Source organism: Anomaloglossus baeobatrachus, chromosome 4 (assembly GCF_048569485.1).
Source record: "Anomaloglossus baeobatrachus isolate aAnoBae1 chromosome 4, aAnoBae1.hap1, whole genome shotgun sequence".
NCBI lineage: Eukaryota > Metazoa > Chordata > Amphibia > Anura > Aromobatidae > Anomaloglossus > Anomaloglossus baeobatrachus.
The window spans coordinates 597,534,040-597,551,374 of NC_134356.1; the positions used below are offsets into that span (position 1 = coordinate 597,534,040).

The 17,335-nt window shown below is 42.5% G+C and overlaps 1 protein-coding gene across 1 annotated transcript in view; it reads right to left on the bottom strand.

The window, feature by feature from the left end:
• The window catches only part of ANTXR1 (ANTXR cell adhesion molecule 1), a 336,918-nt gene that overhangs the window by 246,000 nt on the left and 73,583 nt on the right, over nt 1–17,335 (bottom strand). The window contains exons 2-4 of the mRNA XM_075346171.1: nt 9,321–9,392; nt 8,525–8,596; nt 4,960–5,041 (exon numbers count right to left, since the gene is read on the bottom strand). Of these exons, the coding sequence (XP_075202286.1) occupies nt 4,960–5,041; nt 8,525–8,596; nt 9,321–9,392 (226 nt within the window). The remainder of the gene's footprint in view (nt 1–4,959; nt 5,042–8,524; nt 8,597–9,320; nt 9,393–17,335) is intronic.

Sequence of the window (17,335 nt, forward strand, 5' to 3'; positions counted from 1 at the left end):
CTGGTTCAGTAGGCTACACAATCATGAGGAAGACTGCTGACTTGACAGATGCACAGAAGGCAGTCGTTGACACACTTCACAAGAAGCGTAAGCCACAAAAGGGCATTGCTAAAGAAGCTGGCTGTTCCAGAGTAATGTAGCTAAGCATATTAATGGAAAGTTGAGTAGAAGGAAAAAAGTGTGGTAGAAAAAGGTGCACAAGCAACCAGGATAACTGCAGCCTTGAAAGGATTGTTAAGAAAAGGCCATTCAAAAATTTGAGGAAATTCACAAGCAGTGGACTGCTGCTGGAGTCAGTGCTTCAAATACACGTATCCAGGACATGGGCTACCACTGTCGCAATCCTTGTGTAAAGCCACCCATGACCCAATATACAATGCCGAAGCGTCTGGGCCAAGGAGAAAAAGAACTGGACTGTTGCTCAGAGATCCAAGGTGTTGTTTTCAGATGAAAATACATTTTGCGGTTCATTTGGGAATCAAGCTCCCAGAGTCTGGAGGAAGAGTGCAGAGGCCACAATCCAAGCTGCTTGAGGTCTAGTGTGAAGTTTCCACAATCAGTGATGGTTTGGGGAGCCAAGTCATCTGCTGGTGTAGGTCCACTGTGTTATATCAAGACCAAAGTCAGCGCAGCCAGGAAATTTTAGCACAATTCATGTGTCCCTCTTTTTTAGAGATCTAAATTTTATTTTCCAGCAGGACTTGGCACCTGTCTACACTGGCAAAAGTACCAATACCTGGTTTAATAACCCCAGTATCACTGTGTGTGATTGGCCAGTAAACTCGCCTGACCTAAACCCCATAGAGAATCTATGGAGTATTGTCAAGAGGAAGATGAGAGACACCAGACCCAACAATGCAGACGAGCTGAAGGCTGCTATCAAAGCAACATGGGCTTGATAACACCTCAGCAGTGCCACAGGCTGATCTCCTCCATGCCACGCCGCATTGATGCAGTAATTCATGCAAAAGGAGCCCCGACCAAGTACTGAGTGCATTTACTGTACAGACTTTTCAGTAGGCGCCAACATTTCTGAGTTCAAAATATTTTTTTTCATTTGGTCTTATATAATCTAATTTTCTGGGATAATCATCAACATTAACAGAAATACAGTGATGGAAATAAGTATTTGATCCCTTGCTGATTTTATAAGTTTGCCCACTGATAAAGACTTGAGCAGTCTATAATTTTAAAGGTAGGTTAATGTTAACAGTGAGAGATAGAATATCCAAAATAAAATACAGAAAATCACATTGTATAAATTATATAAAACTATTTGCATTGTGCAAAGAGAAATAAGTATTTGATCCTTTAACAACTATTAAGAGTTGTGGCTCCTACAGACCAGTTAGATGCTCCTAATCACCTCTTTACCTGCATTAAAGACAGCTGTCTTAAATTGTTACCTGTATAAAAGACTCCTGTCCACAGACTCAATCAGTCAGATTCTAACCTCTACAACATGGGCAAGACCAAAGAGCTTTCTAAGGATGTCAGGGACAAGATCATTGACCTGCACAAGGCTGGAATAGGCTACAAAACCATAAGTAAGACGTTGGGTGAGAAGAGACAACTGTTGGTGCAATAGTAAGAAAATGGAAGAAATACAAAATGAGTGTCAATTGACATCGATCTGGGGCACCATGCAAAATCTCACCTCATGGGGTATCCCATCATCAAAATCTCACCTCATGAGGTATCATGAGGAAGGTGACAGAACAGGCTAAAACTACACGGGGGAACTTGTTAATGATTTCAAGGCAGCTGGGACCACGTCACCAAGAAAACCATTGGTAAAACATTATGCTGCAATGGACTGCAGTGCACACAAAGTCCCACTGCTCAGGAAGGCTCATGTGCAGGCCCTTCTGAACTTTGCCAATGAACACCTGGATGATTCTGAATGTGACTGGGAGAAGGTACTGTGGTCATATGAGACAAAAATTGAGCTCTTTGGCCTGAACTCAATTCGAGGTGTTTGGAGATAGAGAAATGCTGCCTATGATCCAAAGAACACCATCCCCACTGTCAAGCACGGAGGTGTAAACATTATGTTTTGATGGTGTTTCACTGCTAAGGGCACAGAACTACTTCACCGCATCAATGGGACAATGAATGAAGCCATGTATCGTAAAATCCTGAGTACCAACCTCCTTCCCTCCGCCAGGACATTAAAAATGGGTCGTGGCTCGGTCTTTCAGCACGACAATGACCCAAAACATACTGCCGAGGCAACAGAGAAGTGACTCTAAAAGAAACACATTAAGGTCATAGAGTGGCCTAGCCCCTCTCCAGACCTTAATCCCATAGAAAACTTATGGAGGGAGCTGAAGCTCCGAGTTGCCAAGCGACAGCCTCAAAATCTTAATGATTTGTAGATGATCTGCAAAGAGGAGTGGAGCAAAATTAGTCCTGATGTGCGCAAACCTTATCATCAGCTACAAAAACCATCTGACTGCTGTGCTGCCAACAGGGATTTTGCCACCAAGTATTAAGTCTTGTTTGCCAGAGGGATCAAATACTTATTTCTCTCTGCAAAATGCAAATAAATTTATATAATGTGTGTTTTCTGGCTTTTTTTTTAATATTCTATCTCTCACTATTAAAATTAAACCTACCCTTAAAATTATAAACTGTTCATGTCTTTGTCAATGGGCAAAGTTACAAAATAAAAAAAGTATCAAATAATTATTTCCTTCACTGTAGACACAAAATAACTCACTGTGTGTAATGTAATGACTCTATATAATAAAACTCTATATAATATATGTGTTTCCCTTTTTGTATAGAATTACTGAAATAAATTAATAATTAATTATTTTATTGAGATGCACCTGTATATATATTATTTATGTATTTTTATTCATACACATTTTAAATATAAAGAACACCATTGTTTTCCAAGTGTTATGCTTAAGTGATACATAATATACATTTTATATATATATATATATATATATATATATATATATATATATATATATAAATATATATATATATATATACTGTATATACATACACACACACAATATATATACAGTATATATATATATATATATATATATATTTATTTATTATTTGGGTACGTATGCTCCACGTATTAATAGTTCAGGCTGTGACCTCTGATAACCAAAGTGCCTACAGAGTCATGTTGTAAGCTATTTAACTGAAGGGACAACAAAATGACCACATTTTCTTGATAATCACATTTCTTGAGCGCTGCATGATGCAATTTTCTTTAATTTTATTCATGTGTTTATTGAATAGATTCCTGCAGGGTTTTGGGAGGATTGTTAGATTTTGGCCCTGAAATAATGCTTTATTATTAGGCTCATGTAACCGCAACATCATTCCAATTGGAAAATTAGAAGGAGGGATGATGATTTTACGACATATAATAAATGTCCTAGGACATCATGGCTGTGCGCAGATTACAGAGAGTTGGTGCAGTTTTGCGAAATTTTCTCCAAGAAACAATTAGCAACTGAAGTCACTGAAGAGGATGAATCCTATTATGTGCTGCACGTGCCTTAGTAAACTTATTGACTGGAGGATTCAGCCAGGCGCTTTAGTGTAGGCTGGGTAACCTGGGGTGTCTGTCCCTGTGGGTACACTTAACTACTGGTGGGCAGCCCGCCTGATCTAATAGTATGGGTGTCATCATCAATAGGCTCTAAACCAGACACTGTGCACTCCATGTACCTGTGTGACTGACGCCGTATGCAAGACTCATCTGTGTGCATTTATAATACTAGGTAGCCTCCCCCCTCCATGAATTGGTAGGTTTGTGAATGGTTATCTCATGAGTATTTTACACTTGTGCTGCCCCCACCTTTATCATGGGGGTCTCCTTCATTGTGTATTGTATTGGTATTGTGATCCAGTGCTGTGAATAGGCTTGTAATGGAATCCAGCTCACCCATGTCTGACCTCACCGCACCTCAGACATGGATCCGGCCCTGCCCTGGCCGCAGCAATGAGAAAATGAAGGAAAGCGATACAGCTGAGTGACCAGGTGATTTATTCAGTGCAATACAGACATGGCATAGTCGTGGTTAACGCGTTTCTGGCTTAGCGCCCTTAATCATAACCAGGGTTATGATTAAGGGCGTTAAGCCAGAAACGCGTTAACCACGACTATGCCATGTCTGTATTGCACTGAATAAATCACCTGGTCACTCAGCTGGATCGCTTTCCTTCATTTTCTCGCTGGTGAATAGGGTTGCCTTTTTTTGCAATGTTTTTTGATATACAAATTGGGTTTTTAATTTTGTGACATTGACCAATTTTTGAATTCTGTTCTAAAATGTTCTGCTATTTTGGATCTAAACCCTCATGTAGGTTCTCTATTTGGTGTGGTCAATAGTGATGAGCGAGTTTGATCGGCACTTGTTCGCGAATCAGTCGGACCGAATCTGCACTTGTCTGCACTTTGTCCTCCCCTCCCCCTCACTCCTGCCTTGGCCTCCATCGAGAGGTGAATTTTAATATATTTAAAAAAAATAAGATTTTATTCACTGGAAGAGAGTGTCGTGGAATTCCTTCTGTGCTAAATCCTAATGTAGGTTTTCTATTTGGTGTGGTCAATAGTGATGAATGAGCGTGATTGGCACTTGATCGCGCATCAGGGTGCTCAAGATGTTCAATCTACTTGACCGAGTATCTTACGGGTGCTCGGGTTGTCGCCTGGAGGGAGAGATTTTTCGGAAAAATGCTTGAGTTCCTCCATTGACTTCCATTATGCTCGGTACTCAAGTAGAGCCCATCCGAGCCTCCGAATGCTCGATTCCACTGCTGAGCTACCGAGCAGTTAAGTGCTCTTTCATCACTTGTGATCAACTGTACGTGTAGAGGAGCAGTTACAATGGGAATGATAATAGAATTTGTCTTACATAGTTGATGAGAATTCAGGAACGTTATTCTTATAATGCTAGAGACTTATACATTTTCTTTACTTACCCTCTCAATCCCCTCGTGCATATAAGTGTCTCCACCAGGCCGAACCTTCTCTAACTCCTCCAGCCCTAGCTTGATCAGTTCTCTGTGTTAAAAATTGCATGAAAAAAAAATCAATTTAGTTAGGAAATATTAGAATTATCAGGCGCAGACTGGGTATAAAAGACTATAATGATAATGCAGACTCATTTTATCATTTGACTACCACAATATTTGGACCTTCCGTAGTTCTGATGAACAGAACACAGATCACGATTAGACATAATGAAACTAGTTATGGTCCAATAAGTGAACATGCCTCCTCTAATACTATGTTTGGGTAAGAGAAATGGTTACAATATATTCAATAGTTTTACAGTGTTATGTGAAAAAAATGTAATACCGTATATAGTCGTGTATAAGCCGAATTTTATAGCACATTTTTTAAGCTGAAAAAGCCCCTCAGCTTATACTTGAGTTCCCTCAGTGCCCCATCCTTGTGCTCTGTAGTAATGTACCCATCCTCGTCCCATGTAATAATGTGCCAATCCTTGTCTTCTGTAGTAATGTGCACTATCCTTGTCCCCTGTAGTAATGTACCCCATCCTTGTCCCCTGTAGTAACGTTTCCATCATTGTCCCCTGGAGTAATGTGCCCCATCCTTGTCCTCTGTAGTAACATGCCCATCCTTGTCTCCTGTAGTAATGTGCCCCATCCATGTCCCCTGTGTAATGTGCCCATCCTTGTCCCCTGTAGTAGTATGCCCCTCCTTGTCTCATGTAATGTGCTCCATCCTTGTCCCCTGTAGTAGTGTGCCCATCCTTGTGTCCTGTAGTAATGTGCCCCATGCTTGTGTCCTGTAGCAATGTGCCCCATCCTTGTCCCTTGTAGTAATGTGCCCCATACTTGTCTGCTGTAGTAATGTGCCCATCCTTTAGTAATGTCCTCATACTGGTCCTCTTCTTGTCCTCGCTGGCACATAGACTCCTCAATGATCTCAGCTGGTATATGAGGCCACCGCTACAGTCAGTGCTTTACTTCAGTTGCATGATTTGCGGCGCCACAAATCATTCAACTGAAGTAAATAAAGCGCTGACGGCAGTGGCAGGGGTCTTTGTGGTAAAATTAGGTACCTTGGCTTATACTTGGGTCCGCTTATACTCTAGTATATACTGTATATGGATAACTAATTCTGCTGGCCTCTGTGAACTGTCCTGTAGTGATAACATGTCAACTATGTGCATGTAACTGCTGCGCTGACTGTACCATGCTACCTTCACTGCTGCAGTCATGGGATCGTGGGGGCTACTTCATCACTACAGGAAAGATTATCTAGTTTAGTGGGACAAGCAATACTGGAGCAGTGGGAAATTCACTAGGTGAGTATGGTATTTTGTTATTTTATTGCCTTAACTGTGTTTTGGGCAATTTTTTTACAAATTCCTAACATGCCCTTTAAGGCTATATTCAGCAGTGTTGTGATCACCATGCTGCTGTCGCAAAATGCTGTGAGCAATCGGGAGACATGGAGTATCGCTGCTTGTGTGTAGCGCTATACACAAGCGGCGAATACCTCATGCATCACAGAATTTTGCGACGGCAGACAGCAGCAGAAAACCATGCTTTCTGCAAATACTGAATATCGGAGTGTTACTTTGAAGTCACAGCTCAGTACATTACCGGAGGATACCACATTCATTCCTCCTTTACACCTGTTTCCTGAAGAAGGTCAAGGTAGTGACCGAAACATCGAACTGTATGCTGTAAATAAAATGACTTAATCTTTCATTCATTGGAGTGCCTGGTTCTCTTTTACTATACCAGTAATGTCTGACAGTGACCTGAGAAACATTTTCCTGTCCCAATAAAGTACATTAATGAGGGAGACAGCTCCATTGGGGACGTCCACGGTTAGATGCAGAGTCGTATTCCCCAGAAGACACCTGCTGTGACTCTTGTGGAGGGCCTCCTGTCTGACGTTTGATCCACTCTTTATGTGACAAGCGCTACATTCTAGCTTGGTGATCTGCTAGAATCTTTGAAACATAAGCCCTGAGCTCAGGCTCTGCTGCAGAAAACTTTGTGAGAGTGTGCATGCCGACTTAGTGTGCCAAAAGTAGTTAGCTAGTTAGGCTTGAATCTTGTGAGAACAGATGACCACAAGCCAAGATCTCGCAGTAAAGCGACTTTGTTCATTTTCTTTATCAAACCTCTGTTTTGGAGGAAAAAGGTGGGTTAGAGACAAGATACGTTTGTAAACCATTGTGCTGCACCACCGAAGGGCTAGCTTATGCACTCATTAATTTACTCCGTCCAAAGGTTAACATATTGGCTGCTGTATTTGACAGAAGCACCGGTTAGGTAAATTGCCGAGTTATCGCCTGGTACATTCTGGGTCCGTGTCAGTTGTGCAGCACAGAGGTCCGGGTCAATCCTCACCAGGTGTGTGTTACATATTTACTGTGTGTTCTTTTGTGTGGCTCGGAGAACTTCCCGCAACATCCTTAGTAAAGTTCTCTGATTTGGTCTGGTCTAGTTCTTTGTCCACAGTCGGTTGTATCCTGGAGAGATCACCCCGGCACATGGTCTACAAACAACCGGGTTAAGAAGGGATTGTCCGAGTAGTGGACAATCGCTTTAATATAACATTTTGCTGCAAAATGTGAATAAGCTTCAATACCAGAGAGAGTCATTGGTTAACTCTGGCAATCATCATGGAAAAACAATTCTGAAACCATACCGTGTTTCCCCGAAAGTAAGACAGTGTCTTACATTCTTTTTACCCCCAAAAGTGCCACTATGTCTTACTTTCGGGGTATGTCTTATATTGGAAAAAATCCCACAGCAATCGCAGCAAGTCTCCATGCAATGTACCGTATGGGGACTTGCTGCGATTGCGCCCTAAGTGTACTCAAGTTAAGGAAACTTAACCACCAGCGGCTGCACATGAGGGCACTGAGGCTGCGTGATTTTGTATGTTGTCCGTGGTCCATCAGGTCCATCCAACATTACTGCAACATTTCAACATTTCTCGGTAGCCGAGCGTTCAGCTGAGCGCCCGACCGCCGGCATGTGACAGTTCTCAGCTGAGCGCTCAGCCGCCGGCATGTCAGGGCGTTCAGCTGAGCGCCAGACCGCCGGCATGTGTCAGCTCTCAGCTAAGCGCTTTTCCGCCGGCAAGTCAGGGCGCTCAGCTGAGAGCTGTCACATGCCGGCGGCATGTCAGGGCGCTCAGCTGAGCGCTCGGCCGCCGGCATGTTAGGGCGCTCAGCTGAGCGTTCGGCCGCCGGCATGTCAGGGCGCTCAGCTGAGCGCTCGGCCGCTGTAACTGTACTGTAAAGAAGAAAATAAATAAATAAATAAATTTTTACTACGTCTTACTTTCGGGGTACGTCTTACATTAGCCGACCCCCCCAAAACCCCCAATACGTCTTACTATCGGGGGTGTCTTACTATCGGGGAAACACGGTAATAGTTGATAGAAGTGAAGTGCCAATACTGATATAATGAGTAATACTTACAGAACTGTCAGCTTCTTTTTTTTACCATAAATGATTCTTTTGTATATTAGTAGGCTTTCAGCACTCACCTGTCATCTGTCAGTCGCATTAAGGTTTCTCCTGCTGTGGAGAACACAATGATGGACATTCGGAGTTGTGGGCTAAAGAGAGAACAAAACACAGGAAATTGCTTCATTACATATCACTAATGGATGTAAAAGTCATAGTCTGATCCCCAACCACTACAATACTCGTGCGGCAAACAGCACATGTAAGCTGTTAAAGCGTCTCCTTTTATCTTTTTAGTTCTCTTGGCAAATAAGCAGACCAAGACTAGAAAACAGCCTAAAGCTGAGAGAAATCATTCCATCAGTGGGAGTCCATGAGCAAGATTGCTGATTGGAAACCTACGAGGCCACGTGCAAACGTTGAGTATTTGGTGAATTTTCTACAGTATTTATGGCCAAAATCAGGAATAGTGATAAATACAGAAGTGGTGCCCGTGTTTCTATTACACTTTTCCTTGGATTGTTCTACTCCTCGTTTTGGCCACAAATACTCAATGTGTGCACGTGGCCTAACTGTCCAGAGGTTTGGCAGAACCATGTGCATGTAAACGATATGGAAGCCCATGTGATTGGTATTCCCAGTATCACTGTTATACTTTTATACGATATCTGAGCATGCCATACAGAATGTGACCAAAAAATTCTCCAAATGCCACGGAAAGAACTGAAGTAATATGTAAGTACATTAATGTATCAGAGAAGTCCAATTTTAAGTGATTTATATTCCCAGATCTCAGTGACACACTTTTCTTTTCTCACTTTTTATACGATTTGTAACACTAAATGAAATATTGGTGGTGCACAACGGTTTACTGACCTGATAAACTTCTCTGTCAAATGTTCCACAAAGTCATAGATTTCATTCCAGTGGTGGAGAACACTTCCAGACCTATGGAAAACACAAGGTTTATATAGATTATTAGAGCATATTAGATCCACTAACAAATCCAGATAAAGGTATAAGCAGAGAATCAAACATATGCTGATATCTAGTCTCTCTGAACACAACCTACATGACCACATTGCATGACCATTAATAAATAATAAATATATTTTAACCATATTATATACTTTGTTAAACTTGGTGAACAGGCTAACGCATCGCTGGTTGTCACGATGGTTGTGTGGAGCCACTGCGTCATGGGGCAACACTAGGTGTCACTAGAGCCTCTGATGGTGAGGATAGGCTGGGAAGCCGGAAGTCGTCACGTGCCACTCCAGGGCAATCCCTGGGGTTGCAGCAGTTGACCGACACATCAGAAGTGCAGGAACGACCTATGGGTGGGTGAGCTAGAGGCATAGTCAGATGGTCCAAGGTTGGCGCAGGTGGCACAGGTTCAGAACTCAAAAACACCACATCACTTAATTTTAATTTTTCTTTAATATTCATCCAATAACTTGACATTTTGTTACATCATATTGACCACTGTGAAGGAACACAGATTCCAGACTGCGATGTACAGTAATATGGGCCTGAACAAGCTTCTGTGCTGCAGTCAGATGATCCATACGCCATAATGTTTGCTGGAGATTAAACAGGGAGGCAGAGGCTCTTCACCGACCATCAGTGACCACACCTGCAGCCACGTGTCGGTGGACCTCCCACTTTCTTAATCCTGTTATCATTCAACTCCGTCCTTATATCAACACACACCATGTGACCCATAACCAATCCTACCACCAGGTACTAAAACATATAAATTCATTTAGATTCAATTTTCTTGTTACAAATATACAAATGGTATACATTCATTTCATTAATAATAATGTCCACAATTACACAATAAGTTTTCATTATTTCTAAAAGCAGGTGTTATAGAAAAGAAAAAAAAAAATTCTTTTTTTTCTGTCTTCCTTTCCCCCCCTGTTTAATCTCCTGCAGTCTTTGTAGCACATGGATTGCCCGCACAGAGTGTGACAGCAGCACAGGGGCTTGTTCAGCCCGGATTTCATTGCAGCCTGGATGTATATTTATGAAATATGAATTGATAGAAAGGATAAAGAAAATTAAGTGATGTGCCGTCCTTTGTATAATGGACTTTTAATGCACTTTGTTGGAACAGCTGCATCACAGCCATTTAATCTTATAGAGGGCCACTTTTACTGATTTATGGACAGGTTCAGAGTACAAAGCCAAGGTCAGAAGCAGAGAGCACACAATGGATGAGTATACGAGCCGGGTCAAAAACTGGAGAATCAGTACAAACACATGGACCGGACACCAGCAGACAAACTGAGTAGAAACCAATATCGGGCAAGGAGTGGTGGGAAAAGCTGTCTAATAAATCCCCTACTGACCCTTCCTCCAGACAAGCACATGGCTAATTTGCATACTCTGCCCCTTCACATGCAAATTAGCCTTTTATAGTAGCTGAAACGACATTGCTGGGCCCCACTGCTGCGGCTGTGACTGGGGCCTGGTGAAGAGGGGGGCACGGCCAGTCCGGGGCTTAATAAAGCTAAGTAATTACCCCGGGCCCCCCTCGTCACTGGGCCCCATACACCAGTCATGGTTGTAATGCCCTGACAGCGGCCCTGCTGACAGCGTGTAGGTCAGAGTGGGAACACTCACAGGAGGCAGGTGATTACACTCCTGCAGAGTCTGACCACACCTTACTGCTGATGGTGAAGACTCTCCAGCAACAGGAGGATGTAGCATACTGGAACTGCTACCAGGAGCAACTCATGAGTCGATCTGACACTTGGAGGAGCAGAGAGGCGTTTACCAGCCACACAAGTCATGGGTGGGACAACAGGAGTGACACAGGTATAGTATCAATGAATTAGTATTATTTCACTGCTTAATCTAATGAATCTAGTGGTGTAATCAGTAAAGTAGCACAAAACCAAAGTGCACTGATGAACACAAAGCCAATAAAAGCTTATTTTCTTATTTTCCCCATAGGTCATCCCTGCACATCTTTACATTTGGATCTTCTCACTACTATATTGGTTAAAGACTGTATTAATAATTGTGAAAAATGCATTATAAGTTGTTTCTCACAGGTGTCCACGAACACTCCTGCTGTCATATTGGAGAAGTCCCCCCCAATGTCTATACCACGTCAGTCCAAAATGGAGGCTTGGTGGTACGCGTCCATCATATGTGATGGAAGCCTGATTCCACCACTTGGAGGAATTCTATTTATCCCATTCATTTTTGAACGTGCATGGTTGACTTTCCACAAAATGCGGACATCAGGACAAGCTCATGTGTTTAATTGGTTAGGTCTAAGTCGTGGGACATTAGACCGTGGATTACTATATTCAGGACCAAGAATGGTGCGTTCTTAGGATTAACACAATATATGTTTTACAAGTACTGTGTCTTCTTCACATTGTTAACATGCCTCTATGGTTATTATAGCAATGGAGAAAATACAAAATCTAAAAATATGACTACAAGAATGTATCATAAAAATCAATCTTCATTATATCACACAAGACATAACATAAAAACACTTAAGAAAGAGCAGTAAACACACATCATAGACTGTAAAATGTAAACAGTTGTATTCCAACAGCAAGGATAACAAATGACTAGTGAATACCATTAAGCATATGTAAAAATGATAAAAAAAAATCTAATATATAAAGCTGAATGTATATATTGTATGTGTGTATATCCACTAAAGCAATCTGCACCGTCACATTTACAATCACAAAAATTGCTTAACCACCTCATTTGACTGAGGGAACGTCAATGACTATGTTTTGAGGGGAAACTTTTAGGGCGGCTTTGCACACTACGACATCGCAGGTGCGATGTCGGTGGGTTCAAATTGAAAGTGACGCACATCCGGCATCGCATGCGACATCGTAGTGTGTAAAGCCTAGATGATACGATTTACGAGCGCAAAATCGTCGTAATCGTATCATCGCTGCAGCGTCGGCGTAATCCATAATTACACTGACGCGACGGTCCGATGTTGTTCCTCGCTCCTGCGGCAGCACACATTGCTGTGTGTGAAGCCGCAGGAGCGAGGAACATCTCCTACCGGCGTCACCGCGGCTTCCGTAGGATATGCGGAAGGAAGGAGGTGGGCAGGATGTTTACATCCTGCTCATCTCCGCCCCTCCGCCGCTATTGGTTGCCTGCCGTGTGACGTCGCTATGACGCCGCACGACCCGCCCCCTTAGGAAGGAGGCGGGGCGACGGCCAGAGCGACGGTCGCAGGGCGGGTGAGTGCGTGTGAAGCTGGCGTAGCGATAATTTTCGCTACGCCAGCTATCACACAATATCGTACCTGCGACGGGGGCGGGGACTATCGCGTGCGACATCGCAGCATCGGCTTGCGATGTCGCAACGTGCAATGCCCACCTTAACCCCGTGCTTTACAGTTATTCGCCAAAAAACGCATACTTACAGTTTGGATGTGTGAGGCAATATATTGGTTGTATTGGCAGCCTGGCTATTTATCAAGTGGCCTATAGCAACCAATCACAGCTGCTTCTATTTTGCTACAGGTCATTAATAGGAGCTCTGATTGGTTGCTATAGGCAACAAAGGGCATTCTTAGTATGAGACAGCTTATGTGTCAGAATATGATTTTGGTGGCGAGAGGGGGAGTATGAGAGGGGAAGAGGAGTGGGAAAGAGGAAGAGGAATGGGAAAGAGTGTAAGTGAGAGAGAGTGAGAGAGTGGGAGGGAGAGAGGGAGAGAGAGAGTGGGAGAAAGTGAGAGAGACAGAGAGTGAGAGAGAGAGGGAGAGAGAGAGGAGAGAGAGAGTGGGAGGGAGAACGAGAAAGTGGGAGGGAGAGGGAGAGAGTGGGAGGGGGAGAGAGGGGTAGAGAGAGTGGGAGAGAGAGAGTGGGAGGCAGAGAGGGAGAGTGGGAGAGAGAGAAAGTGGGAGGGAGAGGGAGAGAGTGGGAGGGGGAGAGAGGGGTAGAGAGAGTGGGAGAGAGAGAGTGGGAGGCAGAGAGGGAGAGTGGGAGAGAGAGAAAGTGGGAGGGAGAGGGAGAGAGTGGGAGGGGGAGAGAGGGGGAGAGAGAGTGAGAGAGAGAGAGTGGGAGGGACAGTGGGAGAGAGAGAGTGCGAGAAAGTGAGAGAGACAGAGAGTGAGAGAGACAGAGAGTGGGAGAGAGAGAAGAGAGAGAAAGAGAGAGAGAGACTGGGAGGGAGAGAGGAAGAGAGGGACGGTGGGAGATAGGGAGAGTGGGAGAGACTTAGTTACTATCCCAGGCAATGTCGGGTACTAAAGCTAGTAAATTAATAAAATTGGTAAACATGAATGGGGTATGAGGCACAGAAAGTGTAGCTCGTATTATAGCAGGATATGAAAGCAAATGTACCCAATAGAAATCTATCTATGCTATCAGTATGTGTAAAGTGCACACAGCTTATATTAAAGAAAGTGCGTGATGCTAAATGGTCATAGGAAGACCTGCTAGGATTACCATTATATAAAACATCATATAACACATATATGTAAAAATATTAAGACCGATTTAGAAGGGTGGCCACAACAACCCATGTGCTCCATGTATCTTTTGCCACAGCTTCTTCCAAGGGGCACCCTCTTCTGCCCCTTTGAAGAAGCTGTGGCGAAACATACACAATAAAATTCTTTTACGTCATTCTCTTTTGCTGCATGATATAATAAAGATTGATTTTTATGACAAATTTTTGCCGTCATCTTTTTATGTTTGTGAATTATTTTCTATGACCGAATATCCGCATTCAATTGCTTTTACTATAGACCTGTACAGTTAGGTCCAGAAATATTTGGACAGTGACACAAGTTTTGTTATTTTAGCTGTTTACAAAAACATGTTCAGAAATACAATTATATATATAATATGGGCTGAAAGTGCACACTCCCAGCTGCAATATGAGAGTTTTCACATCCAAATCGGAGAAAGGGTTTAGGAATCATAGCTCTGTAATGCATAGCCTCCTCTTTTTCAAGGGACCAAAAGTAATTGGACAAGGGACTCTAAGGGCTGCAATTAACTCTGAAGGCGTCTCCCTCATTAACCTGTAATCAATGAAGTAGTTAAAAGGTCTGGGGTTGATTACAGGTGTGTGGTTTTGCATTTGGAAGCTGTTGCTGTGACCAGACAACATGCGATCTAAGGAACTCTCAATTGAGGTGAAGCAGAACATCCTGAGGCTGAAAAAAAAGAAAAAATCCATCAGAAAGATAGCAGACATGCTTGGAGTTGCAAAATCAACAGTCGGGTACATTCTGAGAAAAAAGGAATTGACTGGTGAGCTTGGGAACTCAAAAAGGCCTGGGCGTCCACGGATGACAACAGTGGTGGATGATCGCCGCATACTTTCTTTGGTGAAGAAGAACCCGTTCACAACATCAACTGAAGTCCAGAACACTCTCAGTGAAGTAGGTGTATCTGTCTCTAAGTCAACAGTAAAGAGAAGACTCCATGAAAGTAAATACAAAGGGTTCACATCTAGATGCAAACCATTCATCAATTCCAAAAATAGACAGGCCAGAGTTAAATTTGCTGAAAAACACCTCATGAAGCCAGCTCAGTTCTGGAAAAGTATTCTATGGACAGATGAGACAAAGATCAACCTGTACCAGAATGATGGGATGAATTCTGAAGTGTACCGGGATATACTTTCAGCCCAAATTCAGCCAAATGCCGCAAAGTTGATCGGACGGCGCTTCATAGTACAGATGGACAATGACCCCAAGCATACAGCCAAAGCTACCCAGGAGTTCATGAGTGCTAAAAAGTGGAACATTCTGCAATGGCCAAGTCAATCACCAGATCTTAACCCAATTGAGCATGCATTTCACTTGCTCAAATCCAGACACTTGCTCAAATCCAGACTTAAGACGGAAAGACCCACAAACAAGCAAGACCTGAAGGCTGCGGCTGTAAAGGCCTGGCAAAGCATTAAGAAGGAGGAAACCCAGCGTTTGGTGATGTCCATGGGTTCCAGACTTAAGGCAGTGATTGCCTCCAAAGGATTCGCAACAAAATATTGAAAATAAAAATATTTTGTTTGGGTTTGGTTTATTTGTCCAATTACTTTTGACCTCCTAAAATGTGGAGTGTTTGTAAAGAAATGTGTACAATTCCTACAATTTCTATCAGATATTTTTGTTCAAACCTTCAAATTAAACGTTACAATCTGCACTTGAATTCTGTTGTAGAGGTTTCATTTCAAATCCAATGTGGTGGCATGCAGAGGCCAACTCGCGAAAATTGTGTCACTGTCCAAATATTTCTTGACCTAACTGTATGTAAAAATAGTAAGACCGATTTAGAAGGGTGGCCACAACAACCCATGTGCTCCATGTATCTTTTGCCACAGCTTCTTCCAAGGGGCACCCTCTTCTGCCCCTTTGAAGAAGCTGTGGCGAAACATACACAATAAAATTCTTTTACGTCATTCTCTTTTGCTGCATGATATAATAAAGATTGATTTTTATGACAAATTTTTGTCGTCATCTTTTTAGGTTTGTGAATTATTTTCTATGACCGAATATCCGCATTCAATTGCTTTTACTATAGACCTGTATATACATTGTAGGTTTTGTCTTAAAGCAATGGAAAAAAGGCATGTAATATTAACAATTGTTTTTTTGATTTGGTAGAATATCACAATTTCAATCGATACAATAAAAAAAATATCTCACTTTAGTTGTCCTGGAAAGTTCTATCAATTGTGACCTCAGATACTTGGACCTTTAAGGACACAAAACGTCAGAAGGACAATGAATCCCAGGCCTCCATATCCCCTACAGTTCACTGTTTATTCCAGTCATGCTGGCCAACTTTATAGCAGAAATACATCATGTGGATTTAATGAGTTACCATAAATATTGCGAGCCGAGGCTGCTGACTGAGCAGATCTTACAGACATCGCTGCCAAAACATGCGGAGAAAGAATAGGAGACAGTCAATTCCTGGTCCTTCCATACGTAAAGCGATAGCAGTCACGGTGATACTGTACAAATACTGCGTGTTCCTGGTAGGGTCCTTGCGTTACTTTCTAAGGACACATTAAGAAGCCAAGTTCTCCAGGTGGCGGGAAAATGGAATTCCTAAACATGGCCAGATATTAATCGTATTGTCATAGTGCCAGTCTGATGTAGGCAGTGCCGTGATATTCATGCAAGACTGTACTAATATCATTTTAACTCAATAAGTCTGAACCTGCATATATTAAAAAGAGTTCTACACCATGGCTGATGTCCACCTAAGACTTGTCCCAGAACAGCTGGAGGGTCTGAGGCTGCCAATGTCAAATAATTGCATGGAGGAGTCATTTTGCTTCATAGCAAGCGCAGATATTTTCATTTTTAACTTTAAAGAAGTACTACACTGAAAAAAACCTGCCTTATGGACATTAACGGGAACAGGGTGCATCCTTTTGATATATACCCCGCCTGCCTGTGGAGCTTGTTGATGAACGTAGAGATGCAAGAGAACATATATTGTAATTTTCCTTATTGAAGATGGGGATTAACCAGAGAATCTCGTCAGGTTTTTACTTACTGGGCTGTTTACTGCAGTTTTCATAAAATCCCTGTTTTATCTGCTGCAATTCTGTGAGTTCTGTATAACCCCGCCCACACCACTGATTGGCAGCTTTTTTTTTATATACACTGTGCTTAGGCGGAAAGCTGCAATGAGAGGTGGGGGCGGAATTATCAAAAGCTCATGAATATGGAGGAATACCTGGCAGCAAGTTTACTATTCCATTAGTGATAATCTTCTGCTGATAAAACAGACATTTTATCAAACCACAGAACGTGGCCTAGTTAGTGACATATCACCTTAATCAGGGTCTCTGTATCTGCATTATATTGTTCTCAGATTGGCAAAACCATGTGACAGATTCCCTTTAAAGAGGAT